Source organism: Micropterus salmoides, unplaced genomic scaffold (genome assembly GCF_014851395.1).
Source record: "Micropterus salmoides isolate LMB-PRFRI ecotype aquatic unplaced genomic scaffold, ASM1485139v1 Ms_hic_scaffold_18, whole genome shotgun sequence".
Classification (NCBI taxonomy): Eukaryota; Metazoa; Chordata; class Actinopteri; order Centrarchiformes; family Centrarchidae; genus Micropterus; species Micropterus salmoides.
This window is the reverse complement of record NW_024040928.1, coordinates 18,152,723-18,170,071: the sequence shown is the minus strand read 5'-3', so window position 1 is coordinate 18,170,071 and position 17,349 is coordinate 18,152,723. Positions and strand designations below refer to the sequence as shown.

General features: G+C 40.5%; 3 protein-coding genes across 6 annotated transcripts in view; 1 reads left to right on the top strand and 2 right to left on the bottom strand.

Annotated features, from left to right (window-relative positions):
• The first annotated feature begins 24 nt into the window (after positions 1-24).
• tram2 (translocation associated membrane protein 2) lies at positions 25-7,185 on the top strand. 2 transcript variants are annotated; one of them, XM_038726622.1, is made up of 11 exons: positions 25-228; positions 2,115-2,178; positions 2,440-2,546; positions 3,714-3,830; positions 3,954-4,012; positions 4,289-4,373; positions 4,546-4,616; positions 4,807-4,911; positions 5,119-5,262; positions 5,894-6,051; positions 6,361-7,185. In XM_038726622.1, exons 1-11 carry the CDS (start codon positions 109-111, stop codon positions 6,435-6,437), a joined length of 1,107 nt encoding a protein of 368 aa, XP_038582550.1. In that variant the 5' UTR covers positions 25-108; the 3' UTR covers positions 6,438-7,185. The 2 variants fall into 2 exon arrangements, with proteins under 2 accessions (XP_038582550.1, XP_038582549.1); XM_038726621.1 differs by having other exon boundaries at positions 2,437-2,546.
• On the bottom strand, positions 7,128-14,125 carry efhc1 (EF-hand domain (C-terminal) containing 1). 2 transcript variants are annotated; one of them, XM_038726620.1, is made up of 10 exons: positions 13,928-14,125; positions 13,092-13,313; positions 12,706-12,993; positions 12,420-12,569; positions 11,711-11,897; positions 9,154-9,383; positions 8,922-9,062; positions 8,448-8,661; positions 8,034-8,186; positions 7,128-7,897 (listed from the first exon to the last, which is right to left on the bottom strand). In XM_038726620.1, the coding sequence occupies exons 1-9, from the start codon at positions 13,991-13,993 to the stop codon at positions 8,050-8,052; spliced, it is 1,635 nt and encodes a 544-aa protein (XP_038582548.1). In that variant the 5' UTR covers positions 13,994-14,125; the 3' UTR covers positions 7,128-7,897; positions 8,034-8,049. The 2 variants fall into 2 exon arrangements, with proteins under 2 accessions (XP_038582548.1, XP_038582547.1); XM_038726619.1 differs by having other exon boundaries at positions 7,141-8,186.
• A 625-nt stretch (positions 14,126-14,750) lies between these two features.
• Positions 14,751-17,349, bottom strand: part of LOC119909204 (protein eva-1 homolog A) — a 76,607-nt gene continuing 74,008 nt past the window's right edge. For both annotated transcript variants that reach the window (XM_038727309.1, XM_038727310.1), the window contains one exon: positions 14,751-16,811. In XM_038727309.1, the coding sequence (XP_038583237.1) occupies positions 16,432-16,811 (380 nt within the window). In that variant the 3' untranslated portion in view covers positions 14,751-16,431. The remainder of the gene's footprint in view (positions 16,812-17,349) is intronic.

Below are 17,349 nucleotides of genomic sequence, written 5' to 3'. Positions count from 1 at the left end.
GCCCTTTAAGAAGCCGCGCATGCGCACATATGCGAGAAAGTTAACTGAACTTCGCAGTCAGAAAAATTCAGATTTATAAAATAGCAGGGAAAACACCATTGAGTTGACATGGCATTTCGCCGGAGAAACAAGAGTTACCCTTTCTTCAGCCAGGAATTCTTAATTCAAAACCATGCCGACATCGTCTTCAGTTTGGTGATTTTTGTTTTGATCGGATTGATGTTTGAGGTGAGATGAACTCAGATTCTTTTTTTCTTCCCTCGTCTCGCTCAGCTGTTTTAAGATGGCAAGCCAGCTGCACATTAAAAGATGTAACGTGGTGCCAAATGAAGTATTATTCGGTCGAAATGGTGTTCTGCTTTGTAAAAACGTCTGCTTGTTTGACTGCATCCGAGCCTTCTATCGGTGTAACGTTAACGTTCGTCAGTTCCGACAGTAACGTTACCCGCTTGCTGTAAGTTTTGTGAACAATGAATGTTGGCTCTCTTCGCAAGTTGCGACGTGTGATTTAAATTGAGCCAGAAAGCAGCTGAAACCAGAAAGTTAAAGTTATAAACTGCAACCGTACGCGTTTGTAGCTGGTTTAACATCTGTAAAGTTTTCTGTGTCTTGCTCTTCGTATGTTACTTTTAATTCCAAAGGGAGTTTCTTAAACCGGGATACAGTTGAAAACTCCTATATGTTGGCATATTCATACGTGGCTAAATTACTGGAAAACAACATAATGTAGCTTATTTGCTTCCTAGAATTCACGTTTTACCCTTCAGACAAAGAATTGGTCCAGTTTCCAGCAAAGATAGTCCGCTGCAAAATTTTGAGTCCAACATTTGTCAGTTACCACAGAGAACCTAAATAATACAGGAAGCGGTTACAGCATTCAAAATAAAAGCGCCGCTTTTTGCTGAGACTGAAGTATGTCACCCGTCCGACACCGAAGAGTTTTATTTTGTAAAGTGGTAACGGAAGCTGTACCCCTCTTCGTCGCGGGCTTGACAAAGGTTGTTAACTGCCACGTCTCAATCTTTCAGTCGCCGCAGCTCGCTGCCTTCGGCTCAGCTTAACGAAAGAGTGCATTCTTTTACCCGAAGGTGATTTCACCACTGACATGTACAGTGACTGAATTAATAAGGCGTCTCACTAGCTTATCCTACATAGGAACAGCCCCCCCCCTCCGCTTGAGAATATAGCAACGTTTCAATCCGGAACCCTGAGTTGGTTGTGATCACACAGCTGGCCGAGTAAAAAATAAGTAGGGGATTTCCTTAATTTTCCTCGTTTCGGAAAAGGGAACTACAGTGCTAAAGCTTGTGTTGAATTTGACATTTTGGCGTTGACAGGTCACCTCGGCGCTCAAGGGATGACTGGTGACTTGTTGCACTGTGGTGCCCAAACTGGAGCCAGGGGACAACAGGGGCCCTTGAGGGGTCTCAGTAAGGAAGACCCTATAATCATTATATAGGCTACCAAGTTAAATCAAGAAAAATGAGATTGCTTAAAACAAAATGTTATCATAATCCCATCATATTCCCAACCTGATGGGACCTCCAGCAGGAGTTGAAGATAAATGTGAGGGTTGGCAAGTTGCAAGACACAAGATGTTGTTCGTTTTGAAGACATTTCTTTGATCTTGATCTTGGTGTTAAAACCAGTTTTCAGCTTCTCAAATGTGAGGACTTGCTGCTTTTTTTTAAAATATAGTTGTATATCGAATATATGTGGGTTTTGGACTGTTTGATGCCAGTCAGTTTGTAGACACATGCAACCTGTGAACAGGGGTATTGCGTTGTGGTAAACACTGGTCTAATGCATGTTCTTATGGGGATGCTTGACATAAAATAATTTGGGAGGCTCTGCTGTTGCCTCTTCCACATCCCAGGTTAATACAAGCCTTGTCTTGCCAGACAGATTTTTCAGCAGCACTGCTTGAGGAATTCAGCTCCCAGCAGGCAATTATAATGCCATGGGGGAGGATTGACAGACAACATTATATATTCAGAAAAGCTTTGCACACACACCCGTCACAAACACCCATACATACTTTGATGGTACTTGAGGTTGCATTCAGACAGGTTCACTGAAATATGTTGCTAATTACCATCTTGTCTAATTTCCAGGCGACAGCCAAGACGGCCATACTGTTCATTCAGCCTCAGTACAATGTCACTACACTATCACCAGGTATGCAGTGCAGTTGAGGAATTATTATTGAATGCTCCTTCTAATTCACAACCTGTGAGCTGTCTACAGGTCATACATTTCACAGTTTCACTTCTGCTCCTGCATAATGCATCATCATATCACTGTCATTGAATTGTGAATTACATTACAAAAACAGTTTACATTGCTCCAGGATGTTTAACACACCTCCTGATTGCAAACGTGCTGTGTGTGTGTGTGTGTGTGTGTGTGTGTTTGACCCCTCCTATGTGTGCTTAGAAGGAGAGGTGACGTTGTACCATTACGGATGGAAGGACTGTGCCACCATCCTCTTCTATTTCTTCATCGCCATCATCCTCCATGCAGTGGTGCAGGAGTATCTTCTGGATGTAAGTACTCAGTCATGGAGGCACCATGCATCAGTGAGCCACAAGCGGAGGCATATAGTAGATATCTCACAAAGAGGTCCTTCTATACTGCAGTTTTACTGTAGGTCTGACAGTGAAATACTCAGCAACACATACTGATTATTTTCAACAGATGATAAAATGGCAAGAAAAGGCAACAGATATTGCAAATGGCATCCTGGGCACCAACGTATATAGTAGAACTATGAATAAATAATGAAATTAATCCATTCATAACTAGAACCCTTATTCTCCATATTTGTTGAATTGTACACCAATTTCTCATTTCTGCATGTTCAGCTTGATCTGATGTGCACAGACTTAAATACTCTAAGTTATGCAGCAATTAATATTGAATAATAATTATAGCCGTGTCAATATTTCCCCAATAATTTGTACTAAATGACACAGTTCTTTCCATGTAACTTTTTGGAAATAATTCAGAAATGACGGACCCATACAATTAAGTGTTACCTAAATTAGTTATCAGCAATATTATTAATATTATTCACTGCATATACATGCATTATGATATTCCATCAAATGTAGGGAAAATAAAGAATTCAATATTTTTTGTCCTTTTTTGCAGTCACAAACCTGAAACAAACCATAAAATATCTCTGTATGAGTATGCTTTTTATGAATGTATTCATGTATATGAAGATACATACTTTTCTGTGGTGTGTGCATCCAGTTGCACTTTGTGGCGTTTAAAAGGACATTTTAAACAGAACCGTTTGAAACATACCGCATCAAAAAAACACAAGAGCAGCATGCTGAGTGTTTTACAGAATGACGTTGCTCCAGTTCTCTTAGCATAGAGTTGTGGAGACAGGAAAAGTAAAGCAACATTTAATCCATCTGAAAGTATGAGCCCCTGTGTCATTGTTTAGAAATAGGCCAGTGAGGAGGAATTATGTTTTATTTTAGCATCATCACCATGGGTTCCAAAGTGTCTTGAAAGGAATACTTCTTCAGAGGAAGGTTTTCAACAGCAGCCATAAATAGTATTTGCTGTCTTTTCTTGTCCCAGTTATTTGTGTTACCGTGACACTTCCTTGTGAATGACAATGACGCTGTCAACATGCCACCCATTCTCAGTGGATCCGACTGCAGTCACATGATCCTTTTGTGTTGTCCACGTTGCAGAAAGTTAACCGGCGTCTCCACCTCTCGAAGAGTAAGAACACCAAGTTTAATGAGTCGGGTCAACTGTGTGTATTTCACTTGGTGTCGAGTGTGTGGAGTTTTTACATCCTCATAACAGTGAGTGAGATTTTTTTCAAAGCATGTTGTATCCAGTGACAGCTTCCTAGATGAGTCAAATTCTGAAAACATATCACGCACTGTGCACTAACGAACAATGTGTTCTCTGTTTTATTTGCACAGGAGGGCTATCTCCTGCATCCCAGCAGCCTTTGGGAGAAATATCCCCATGTACACCTCAGGTATGACTGATGCGTAACAAACTGTCAGTGGTGTATTTACATTACATATATTTTTTAGTATCCACGTATACTCCATTTATCCATAGAACCATGTGTTAGGGTTGCTTTCAAAGTGTATGTTCTATTTTTTATTTTTATTTTTTAAAGCCACCTTGCTGGTTTATTTGACTTAACTATGTTTCTTAAAGGTTTTTTTTTAGTTGCACCATCGCAGGGGTGTAAATCGCACTGACTTCTCTCCTTCTTCCCCTTTCTCCCCCTTTTCTTCTGGTCCAGGTTTCAGGTGAAGTTTTTCTACCTCACTCAGCTGGCCTACTGGCTCCATGCCTTGCCAGAGCTCTACTTCCAGAAAGTACGCAAGGTCAGTAAGGAGGCCCTGGGAACGGGAGGTATTCTGGAGTGTGTGTGTGTGTGTGTGTGTGTGTGTGTGTCAGATTGTGTATGTTCTGCATCAGACTGAGAGTAAGAAAAAAGAACTGGCTCCAGGATTTGAAACTACGGTATGCAAATAAAGGCTTTTGTTTGTTTTTCAGGAGGAGATTTCTCGTCAGCTCCAGTACATTTGCCTGTATCTGCTGCACATCTCTGCAGCCTATTTGTTAAAGTAAGCCTCCAGCAGAAGGCCTTTTTTAGGAAAACCTGCTTGTCAAGGAAAAATGCATGTATAGTGAGAAAAGCAATAAAAGAAAAAGGTTTGAAACTGAATCAGATGTTACCTAATATTATCACCTGCCCGTCTCTCTCTCTCTCTCTCTCTCTCTCTCTCTCTCTCTCTCTCTCTCTCTCTTGTATAGTATGAGTCGTGTGGGTCTGGTACTCCTCTTTCTTCAGTATGTGTCAGAGCTGGGCTTCCACATTGCCAGGCTCTTTTACTTCACTGATGAGAATCATCAGAAAATGTAAGTAACCTCACTGGGCTTAATGGTTTTGCCATTCTTTTTGTCAGCAGTCAAGCCCACTGGTGTGACTTTTGACGAAAACATCCCAATATTTGCCTTACCATAACTTGACTTAAATATTTATTAACATCTTCTTATCACAAATACTGAAATCGTCTCAGCATGTTTTTTTTATTGACTACATGTTCGCTGTGTGTCGTGCTTCAGGTTTAATATGTGGGCGGTTAGCTTTGTGTTTACACGGATGGTCACTCTGACCTTGATGTTCCTGGCTGTCGGGTTTGGTTTGGCTCGTGCTGAGAACCAGGGGCTGGACTTGGAGATGGGTAACTTCAACACTGTACTGATAAGGTAATGATGATAAGGTAATGGTCCAACGTGTCTGGATTATGATTAATTTTGTTGCACTGCTATTACTCTACAACTATGAATACAGTTAGTGGGCATAAAAAAGTGTTTACTTTTTAATGTTTTATTGTTTCACAACATAAATTCACAGTGGATGTAGCCAGGAAGTATTACACTGATTGATAGAAAATTTAATTTCACGCAAAAACACATCTCAGCAAATGGATAAAATGGGGTTTGATGTTTCAAAATCATAATACACTATACCTGCAGTTACAGTATGACTAGTAAGAACATTATTTCAAGATATCTCTGAATATACAGTAGTACTTTTTTACTCCAGTTTTAACTTTAGTGCTATTATTTGCAATGAAGTGTGACAGCAGCACACTGCTCTAAGACAAAGGCAACATAAATAGCAGATTTATTGAATCGGTTTGCAAATGGGGCAACTGTGGGCAACCGTTACTGTCGAACCCTGAGAAAACAAAAATATATTATAACAAATATTCTTCAGACTATCAAACGCACACACCAGGGCCACAAAGTAAATGAATTAATTCAGCACGCAATGTGAGGTCCGTTTTCCAAATCACACACTTGGACTAATCTTCTTGTATTTGGGCCCCTTCAGGATGACTGTTCTACTGTTGGTATGTTTGACCCAATCTTGGCTCCTCTGGAAGTTTATCCGCTTCCAGCTGAAGCGCTGGCGGGAGTTCAGACACGAACAGGCTGTTCGCAAGAAGACTGCCACAAAACAAGTCCTACGGCCGCTGAAGAGAGACTCACGTGAGTGTACCACCAGCTCCAACATGTCTTATAACACACTGACATCATCTCCTAATAAATAGTTACAGACGACTTGGGCAACAACTCTTTCTTAGTGTTACAGTTTTCAGGAGTGTGACTTGTATCATTACTCATTTCATTTCTTTTAGCTTTATTGGCATGAACGTTTAGGTAAACAATGTTGCCAAAACAAAAAATTCACACTCTCTCTCCCATCATTCCCTGCTTTCTTGATTTGTCCTGATCACTCTGATTATGTGCTGCATTAGTAGAGATCCTGACTTCTCACCTCTCTGTCTTTCCCGCTAGTTGGTCACCACGAAAACGGAGTTCTTAAAGCCGAGAACGGAGCCTCTCCTCGCACCAAAAAACTCAAATCCCCCTAAGACAACACACTGACTGGCCTGAACAGCGGCTTTAGCCCCGGCTAAGGTTTCTCATCAGCACAACAGGGAAGCTGGTGGCAACTGGCCATCAAGCTTCTTGTTGAGTATGTCCTGAGATGTTACAGGACTCAGTCACTACAGACTTAGGCTTGAATGCTGGAATAACAAAATCCAAGGAAACCCCTCAAGCCCAACAGACATTTACTCTTCTCATCATATCAGTATTTTTTATACATCCACACAGCCTTCTATCCCACCCTAAGGAGCACCGTTGTATGCAGAATGATTAAAATGTAAAGTGAACACAGGATGCCGCACACGTGTTAACCGTGTGTCAGCGTTGAATGTGTTGATGCATATCCTCATACATAAGTACTGTATTGTTTTGTAGTGTTGTCTGATGTTGCAGCTGTTTTCAGCTCTTACCCACTGAGCCGGCTTTGCTTGTTTTCTAATCTGGTCCATTGAAGCAGAAAACTCTTACAGATGAGATGGTATGATATGAGCTCTGTACGCTGGCCTTAACACACTCCCTTTACCACATTAGGGAAGGGATGTTGGCAAACCAAGAGAGTGGTCACCTGGGCCAGTGATTTATGTCTGTCTACATTTGTCACTGGTCACTTAACAGATAAGCATCAAGTATGTATGTTGGATATTACCGCATGCCATTCCATGTTTTTTTTTTTGTTTTTTTTCTTTTAATTGTTTTGGTAATTTCTTTATTAAATAATGCATTTTTCTGAAATAATGTGTGGACCCCTCTATTGTCACTTTCCCTGTTTTTATTTTATACATAATGTTCAGCTGTTGGCCTTTGTACTGTCCTAGTTTGCAGCAACAGAAAATGCATGCACTGCCAGTTGGTAAATTGAGACAAGAGCATGCAGAATTAAATAGAATAGTTTTTCTACATTTCCAGTGTTCTTTCATAATCCTGTAAACAGCAGTGTGTTTAGCCAATTCTGAATGGGGTAGTGCAGGTGGACTCGACCAAGGGTGGCACCACACATGGTAGACCCCCTTCACCTACAGTATGCTTTTAACTTGCTTGATTGCCCATCTGTAACATGGGGAGACTGTGGTTCAGGAGGTAGAGCGTGTTGCACGCTAATCGGAAGATCGGCGGTTTGCTCCTCCAGTCTGCATGTCGACTTGGGCAAGATACTGAACCCCTAATTGGCCCCGTTGGCTAGTATCATGTGTGTTCATGTTTATTTTTGTCCAATATAAGAAGGGTATTTTGAGGTCAACCACACCAACACCAAACAGTTATATTTTATACATTTTAAGAACCTTTCCGATTTAGCCAAACAAATCACATTTTCTGCAGCAGGTCCAGTTAAGAAACATTCTGCAAAGGCTTTGATTATACTCTAGTGGTCTAGTGGGGAGGGAAAACACTTGAGGCAATCCAGCCTTCCCCTGATATCAGGAAGATGGCTCTGCTGCATCATCACCTAATAAAGAATGAAAATAAACTGTCCAAATAAAAGTCCAAGATTTGAAAAAAGTTACACCTACAGGAAGAAATTTATTCCAGAGAAGACAATTCTAGAGAAGCATGTGTTGCTGAATGGTTGATTTGAGTTTTACCATTTCTGTCTGCTAGCTAGTTAGTTGCCGTCCCACCACCCAGCTTCTGGCGCAAAGAATGCAGCGTCTGAGAAGGGATCTGGCTTGAGCAAGACTCCAGGTATGTCAGCACATAGTGGTCAGCATTGGTCAACACAAAGCGGTGGCTGAAAACTAATAAAAAGATGAGAAAGAGGAGAAAGATGTAGTGTGCTTGTATTGTGTATTATCTATTGATCCCCTACTCAAAAATAAATATAATGACGTATACAGCTTAATGTTTCTAGAAAGACATGGTTCATGGCATGGTACATGCAACATGATCTATACATTGCTGTTTCTTCAATAAAAGATGCTGTAGTTTCTGAGTATTTATTCCTTTTGGAAACTATGACAGAATAGAATCAGTACAGGCTGTTAAACTGAGAATGTTACCCTCCACAGTGGCTCCAATAGCAAAGTCTGCAGGTGAGTAGAACTCAGGGTTCTCCACTGTAGAGCCCGGCTTGGGGATGCGCGTCTTCTCCAGGAACTTGCCACCGATGATACCAGAGTTACGAGTGGGCTTTTCAAAAATACTGATCATGTCATTGGACAGGTAGTAGGACAGTATGAAATGTCGGCCCTCATCTTTGGGATTCTGGGAGTCCTGGAATGTCAATAACGGGACAGCTCAAACAAAGAGACAAATTGTGTTTCATGGCTTTGAATTATGTCTGGTCGATCAATAAACATGTTTCCTGGGTTACATCATCTGTTACCATGTTCTGAACCCAGAGTTAGGCCCTGGGTTACGAAGGCTCATATAAGAAGTGGCTAACTTGATCTCATTTTTGGACCAACCACCCATCACTCCGAAGGTTTAGTCAAAGAAGCAGCAGAAACACACCGTCACACATGTTGACTCACCAGCGTGGCACTGTAGCGCAACACTTTGTGGCTGTTTTCTAGCATCTTTAGCACGTTCTTTTTGGGAGGTTCAGGAATTAAAGACAAACAATTCTGGAGAGAGTCTTCAAGTGAACCAAAACCATTATAGGGAGGAACCTCCTGTAAACAAAAATAACATAGAGTTGTCCTCAGGCAATACACATGATATAGTTTTGTAAAGGAAAACAAAAGACAGAAAAAAGTTTCTCACTTTCTTCTTCTTCTCCTGAAGCGTGTTAATCTTCTTTGGCAACTCTACGGGTTTCACCTCCGTGTCAGGGTGGTTCTTCTGGTAATACTCCTTAGTGAAGCCATCACAGTCATACAGCAGGAAGCGACGGCCCAGCAACTTCATCGTTTGACCCACCTGGAAGTCTTTGGGGGAGTAGTACTCATCCACTTCCTCTGTTGAAACCTCCAGCACACAGCTGGGAAAGGCCTCTGGAAAGAAATAAGAACAGTAGGGGTAAACCGAGGCGAAAGTAACACGGGACGAAAGTAACAAGGCGATTTTCTCAGAGCCCTGACTGCATTCGCAGTCCAAGCTGTGACAGCACCTTCAGCACGCAACCCTTGATGAAGCATGATTTTGATCATCGTTTCCCGCGGCCGTCTTTGGAAAACTGTTTTCGAACACGGCAAGTAAATTTCTGAAGCGGTACTGTTTTTCAAATTATAAGTTGTGTCTCTCGTGTCACATTAATGATTAATCTACAGGTTATTTAGTGCTTTAACACACCCTGAAGTTTGCCCTGTCAGAGTTTTTCAGTATAAAAATAAATCGTGTTTATATGTCAAGAGTTCCTGTCGGGACGAAAGTAACACTTGTTACTTTTGTCCCGCTAAACCTGACCACAAGTGTTTCTTTTGTCCCGCTGCTAATGTGGTGACTTTTCTGTGTGTTGCAGCATTTATTAAAACATCTTTATGTCATATTATACCAACAGAATATGCCAATAGTGTGGGTTAGAAAGACAGAGGCCTGATTCAGCCAGATGTTTATGAGAAGGCGTTTCTGTACATCTCTATTAGAAACATCTCAATCAGTCTCAGGTCAGCTGATAAAGTTCAGATAATGCAGGAGGAGGGCAGAGATAATTGGGGAGAAGACTAGACCACAGGTACAGATCACATTATTAAGTCTTCTCCTTGAACTAGGAAAGGAAGCTGCATGCTTATATTAAGAGAGCGGCTGATATTTATTTTGGCCTGTCTCCTAAGGAGTGTGTCAGTAAAAAGCACTCAAAATGCAGATCACTCATACTGTTCTTATTAAAACAACTTTAAATTCATTTCAAAATGTGAAATTTGTATAGGCCTATTCTGTAAATAGCTTTTTAATTTTTATCTTAATTTTATTGTTTATTTTCATTTTTGTCTTATCTTTCTAAATTATGTTTCATTTTTTCACTGTTTCTGAAACTGCTGCAACATGCAAATATTACCAGTTCAGGATCAGTAAAGTCTTGTTTTATTTTAATCATGTCAGGTTCATAAACAATGTCCATCTTTCCATTTCCCCCCTGTTTTAGGTGCACACATTTGCATATTTATATTATATATTTATAATATATCCTTAATATAATATGAAATATTCTAAACAATTCAAGTTTGGGCTGTCAGGTTACTTTTGAAACTGAATAATAATAATTATATAATAATGAATTGAAATAAAAATGCATTACATTTTTAAGATAAAGGACAAAAGATGTTTGCAGTTACACATTAACAAGGTCACAGTCATGTTTATTTATTAAATACAAGGGTGGTAACACAAAAAATGTAGCTTGTATTGCTGTGTTACTTTTGTCCCAGCTGATGGGGTCGAAAGTAACAATGTGCCACTTATGTTTAAAGTGAAATTATACATAAGTCGTTCTACATTTGTACAAAATAACACCTGATAGTGATTGACCACACCTGTGAGTTAGTGACCACAGCAAAAATATATCTCTGTCTGAAACATTATCTTTAAAAATCATTTTTTTCTGAAAAATGGTACTTTCACCCCTGCTCTCCCCTACCGTTATTTAGCAGTTGATTAAAAAGGTGTTTATTGCATGTTAGTATTTATTTGTACTTTTTTATGGTTCATTTGATGTTAAATATATTTTATGTTGTCTCTTCTAAACTTGTATTTGTCTTTTTAAATATTTGTTGTCACCTTTGAAAAATCTTTGATTTTATTATTAATTAATGTTAATTTGTTACATTGTACTGCATCTTATAGTATGACACATGCTGTATAAATAAAGTTTCACCATAATTATAGTGTATATGAACATTGTGTAGTGCATAAAATAGTTTACAAAAACATTATAAGCAATACTCAGTTGCAGAGAAATATGATTTCAATTGCATTGTTCATGTGAAGTTAGTTTCAAAATAAGAGGCAGTTTCTTCAGTTCACTTTCACTGTATGTGACTGATGCAAAGAGATACCTGACCAAAGCACACATCTAATGAAATTCTATTCATCCATCCATCCATCCATCCATCATCAACCGCTTATCCTGCGTACAGGGTCGCAGGGGGCTGGAGCCAATCCCAGCTGACATCGGGCGAAAGGCGGGGTACATTCTGGACAGGTTGCCAGTCCATCGCAGGGCCACACATACACAAACAACTACTCACGCTCACACTCACACCTAAGGACAATTTGGGGTCACCAATTAACCTAGTCCGCATGTCTTTCGACGGTGGGAGGAATCCGGAGCAATGAAATTATATATAAAGCTAAAATTGAGAGACACAGTGTTGCACCTCACCAGATTTGAATTTCTTGGGCAGCTTCTGTCGGCGCATCAGGACAGGGAAGGGATCCCGGCCACTGTTGGGTTCGTGGACTTCTCTGATCTCTACTGTGTCATCCACCAGGAAATACTGGATGGTTACAGGCCTGGTCTCCCCGTACAGAGAGTCAGTGTCGTCCCAAAGGGCAAAGAAATGCAGCACCTGACCAAGCAGAGATTAAGAGCCTGAAACCAGAGTTGGTATGCCAAATGCAAAATCTCAGGGTGCAAACACCTGATTGACAATGCAAATTTGTATTGACATTGCAAACGAAACATTTCAGTGGTTTCAGTGGTTCCACTTATTTTTAGGTTGACTTTGCATTTTTCAAAGGATCAAGTTCTCAAAGGCTTAGGTTGAAGAAACATGAACTTCTCCAAAAAATTAAATAAGACTACGTTAGGAGACCTAGTTGATGTAACAGATGTACAATGCCCAACTTAATAGTGGTGGTGTGAATGGTGTGTCTTATTTACACTAAATATTATTTAATTCTTCTACTTGCACGCTACTAACTATATAACATCATGGCAGGGATAAAAACTACACAAGCAGATCATGTTTGTTTTATAAATAGCTTGAAGAGGAAATGTTATTGTACTCCTGCCTCTCTGTTACTAGGAGTCCAGATTAGGGTTTGGAATGGTTACCCAGTGAGTTTTGATTAGAGGGAATTTCCTTTACCTTACGATCCATGGTGAAAAACTGGTGCATGCGATTGAAGTCAGGGGGTGTTGTGAAGGAAGGCTGAGGGTGTTTGCGACGTTTGCCATAAGGATCCACAGGCATCGGCTCAGAGTCGTTCAGAACAATGCCCTCACTTTCCATGAATTCCTTTATATGATGAATGAGAGACACAGACAGAGACAGGGTATACTTACAACGACATATCCATAATTTTGTGTCAGACACAGATAAAATAATAAAGATCCATAACGCTCAACGAGAGCATTCACACAGGTGAGTGTACCTTTGTAAAAGCGTCACACTGTGTGATGTGGTACTTGATCCCGTACACCTCCAGTTCCATGCCAAGGTTGAGGTCTTTCCATTGGTAATGCTCGCCACGTTCATTCTTGGGCAGACGCTGGCGTTTGATCCGTTTCCCCTGTGGTATCCCAGAATTCTCCACCATGGGCTCAATGATGCACATGCTGTCATCCTCAAGGTAGTAGTAAATGACCACGGGGCGCACGCGGTACTCCTCTTCAGGGGAATACAGGATATCTTCCTGAAAGTAAGCATAAAAGCGCAGCACCTACAAGAAAAGAGGGTGGGGAAGAACAGACAAACAAGGAGTTACTTAGACAGCAACAAAAATCTGATCTGAAAACACAAATCTAGGCATTACTGTACCTTCTTGTCAAGGGCCACGTGAGCTGGGATGAAGTCTTCGGCTAGGCTCTGGTCATAGGAGCCATAAGTAATGTCTGGTGTCTCAAAGGACAACTCATTCATCTCCTGCTGGATCAACTGCACTGATAAAAGAGGATCCTGTCCAATGCCCACAGTGGGGCGACGGGGCAGAGCATAGCCATTCTTATAGTCCAGTGTCTGGCAGCGATGGAAGGCTGACTTCTGCAGAGAAATATCATTGAGGTGGGGAATAAATTAGCTCTGGTAAATCACAATAGAAATAGGTATATTAAATATTTGCAACACTGATGCAACTGAAGCTCTACTACACTCAAATATCAATTATTATGTGAGCTCACAGTTCAACACAATACTGTACTACAGAAAGTGTTATGAGACATAAAGTTAGATGACGTTACGTTACAGAATCATAGTTAAACCTGTACATGATAACGTAATACAATACAATGTTTTTGGAATAAACACTTCCAAAAGAGAATTTTATCTCGGAAATTTTACTGAGAATTAATTTAAGACTTCGAGCCATTAATGTCCCTCTGCTGTGGCAATAAGTCAGCAATTACGCTAACGTTATAGCTAACGTTTATAGCATCCTAAATAAATCAATCCTGATTATATCACTCAAAACTGCGACCCAGTTATTTGAGAAAAGGACTGGAGGAATGCAGGGAAAACAGAAACGGAAAGGGCACATTGTCTTGCGAGTACCTTACAGTCAAACGTTAAAGCCTCACGTTACGTGAGGTTAACATAAGAACATTATAATGGACCTAAGTTAACTTAGCTAACATTAGATTTTTAGGTGACATATTTACCGTTACGTCCCGAAAAGTGTATCCTGGTAAAAATGGTAACCCATGGCTGTTCCAGTTCCAAGACATTGCTAAACTAGTCTTGACGTCTAGTACGTATATTATTTTCGTAGTTTGTGGATTTCACAAGGTTTTGTTGAAACCTGTTGTAAAGCTGCACGACCGTGGTAAGTTTATAGTATCCATGGAAACGGCACGGGAGAAACAATTTCAAAGATCGTTTAAAAAAAGTAAACAAATGTTTCTGAAAACTACAACCAAAAGAAATTCAAGTTTAAACCCGAGGAAACAAAGCCAGATTGATAAAAAAAAATTGCTAAAAATTAAAAAAGAATTGAGTAAAATAGCATAAGTTACCCCCTATAACATCAATTTGTTTTAATTTTGTAAATTTCTGTGTCGAGTAACGTTACCCTACGTGCTACATTCAATTCAAGCAGTAATACCTGAAAGTTATTTACTATGAATAACGTTTTTATTAGTGAGTGACTTTTATTCATACACTCTACCTTATATACAGTCTATGCTCTGTACACAAACTAAAGAGATAACCTAACCACCAGGGGGCGAGCTACAACAATAAATCCCACTGATAGAATTGCCAACAGGTCATCCCACACTTGTGAATTCATGATGACATTATACAGTGTGTTTGCTTTCTATATTTGTTCTATTAAATCATTTTTCCGAGTTCCACAGTAGCCTACAGAGCAAGTATTGTGCATAAGTGGACTAATACAAGCATTGTGCACATTTGAAGTGACATTTCAAATGCAAAACATAATATCAGAAGAAAATTTGCAAGAGAAACAAAAGAGATGACAAGTTATTTTTGAACACAGTTTATTCCAAGAGCAGGAGTCATATTTTGGTCTCACTTTACCAGCTATTGGCACATCGTAATCCCATTCAAATTTAAACACAAGAACTGTCTTTATAAAAGCTATATATAGTGGCAGTCCTTATGTGCATGACCCTAATATATCCTGTGTACTCTCAATTAAACTCTCAGTCAGGAAAATACCAAGCTTTTTTCTGAAAAGTATAATTATTTCTACGCTGATATTTCTACAAATCCAGGGCAAAGCAAAACACAACTGGATTGACAATAGCTTATTTATTAAACTGGCAACATTATTTAAGAGACACAGTTTGAATGTCCACTGTGAACCTTTTGTCAGCACTGGTTCCTTCTCCAGATGGCCATGAGCAGCGAATACCACAAGCATCTGGTTTGCCACTGGCATCTTTGAAATGAGGGCACGACTGACATAAGTCCTGAAATTTGCACCGTTTTCTATGAGTGAGGACAAGAAAAAATATTTCTAGCAAATTCACTGGTACCAAATTACATTTAGATCTAGAGAGACAGCAAGTGCAACGTGTAACAGAGACATTGCGATTTTACACATACTCCACTTCAGCAAAGCAACAGTAATGATAAAAGGGAATACATATATGACAAGAAAATTTGGGATATCCAATGAACAAATCAATCATTTGACCAGTTATTGAGTTATACACTAGCTGCACTTGTGACAACAGTGACTTAATAGCTAGAAAAGGCACATCACTATGAATTAAACATACTGTATCAAAAATAAGGATAAATCACCAAGCCTCTTTGAGGCTCTTTATATGATATTTGTAATTCTTTCTTTAAATGCTGACATAGCTGTTTAAATGGGCCGATCCCCTTCTTAGGAAGCAAGTACATCAACCAAACACAGAAACACTAGGATTGCATCCCTGAGGTGCCAGACAACCTTCACCAAGTATAAAAATATCTCATAATAAACCATACTTGAGAACAAAAATACACAACAATAAACTATTAAATTATAAAATAGATTTCAGGGTTGAGATGAATTCCCCCAAAAATATATTTTGGTTTTATAAAGTTCAAAAGGCAGCATGGTTATTCACTGTGGAAAGATTGTCTTACATTGTCCCACTGTCCAGTACTTTTTTCTGCTTTATGCTGCCCCTCTGTAAAGTCCACATTTGAATACTGGAGGGTACTGAGCATAAAGCTCCAAGTGTCAGAGTCTTGCAGCTGCCTGACGTTCTGTATAAAACAGACCCATCTGAGGCCTTGGTCCTTCAGTCACCATGTAGTCGCTACAGACCAATGTGTGTCTAAGGCAGCTAACCCATAAATCCCCACTTCAAAAAGACCTGCTGAGGTCACAGGCAAGGCAGTGTAACCTTTCACCCCTCGCTTCCGACAGAAAGAGGCAGCTAAAAGGTGAGCTTACCATGCACAGGTGGAGCTTATTCTCTTACTGAATGGGGTATAGCTTATGATACCCAGAAGAATATGCAAACCAGCAGCGAGGGAGGAATTTCTTCCCAACTCTCCAATACCTTCCACTGTTCTCATCAGTGGGAGTTGCTTTTGCATGCTTGCTTATAAAGCTTCATAAGGGCCATGTCTCTTGCCCCTTCTAAACCAAGTGCGTCCTAAATTCAAGCAAGCTTTCTACAAAAAAGCCCCTTCGCAGTCCTCAGTAATAGCGATTGAGGCTCCGTGTCCCAGGGATGTCAGGTTGCCCGTTCATCCAGATCTCTCGGATGATTCGCTCCCTCTCCTCGAGCCTCTGCGCTCTTTCCAGCTCTTCCGCTGACGTGAACACATTCATGTTAAGTGTGCGTTCGAATCGCCGGTGCCGCCGTGCTGACAAGTCTGAGGTATTGTCCCAGTCTGAGTCTGAGTCACTGGAATCGGAGGACGAGTCCGCAGGGCGTGCTCGTTTCTTGGCAGGTGTCCGCTGGCGGGGTTGGCAGTCAGTGCGACAGGAGATCTGGACCACCAGGGCAAAGAGTGTAAGGAAGAGGCCCAAACACACACCGCAGACGAAGAAGAGCGCTGCCCTCTCTGGGTGGTCTGTTATAGGGGAGAAAGATAGAGAGCAAGAAAAGTTTATTTCTTACAGAAAACATGTCAAACATTTTATTGGATCTTTGTTACTGATGTTGGGTCTGGTATTTTCCTCTGACCTTCTCAGCCTGCTCTGTTTTAAAATATTTCACTTGATGGCTCACTCACTGTAATGAACATTGGCTGCAGACTTGTAGCTCATATTACTCACTTCCCCAGCATGATCCATTGGTTTCGCCAAAATGTCTATCAAATTCTGCTAACCCGGCTATGTAGTATGTTTCTCCTTCCTCTCGTTGGTTAATATGTCCCAACACCTCAAGCTCCAGATGGACAAGACTAAGCTGCGCTTCCTCTCATTGGGATTTTACTTTCACTGCTGACAGAACCAAAATGACACCTACTGTATTCCGTCCATCTAAGAATTTGGTGTGATCCTTCGGGGCCTGCTTCGCAGTCACTGCTTGTGTATCCCACTGGTTGCTCACATTTAATGTAACTGCAACACCCTTCAACCATGCCTTCAGATTGACTCAGCTCAGTA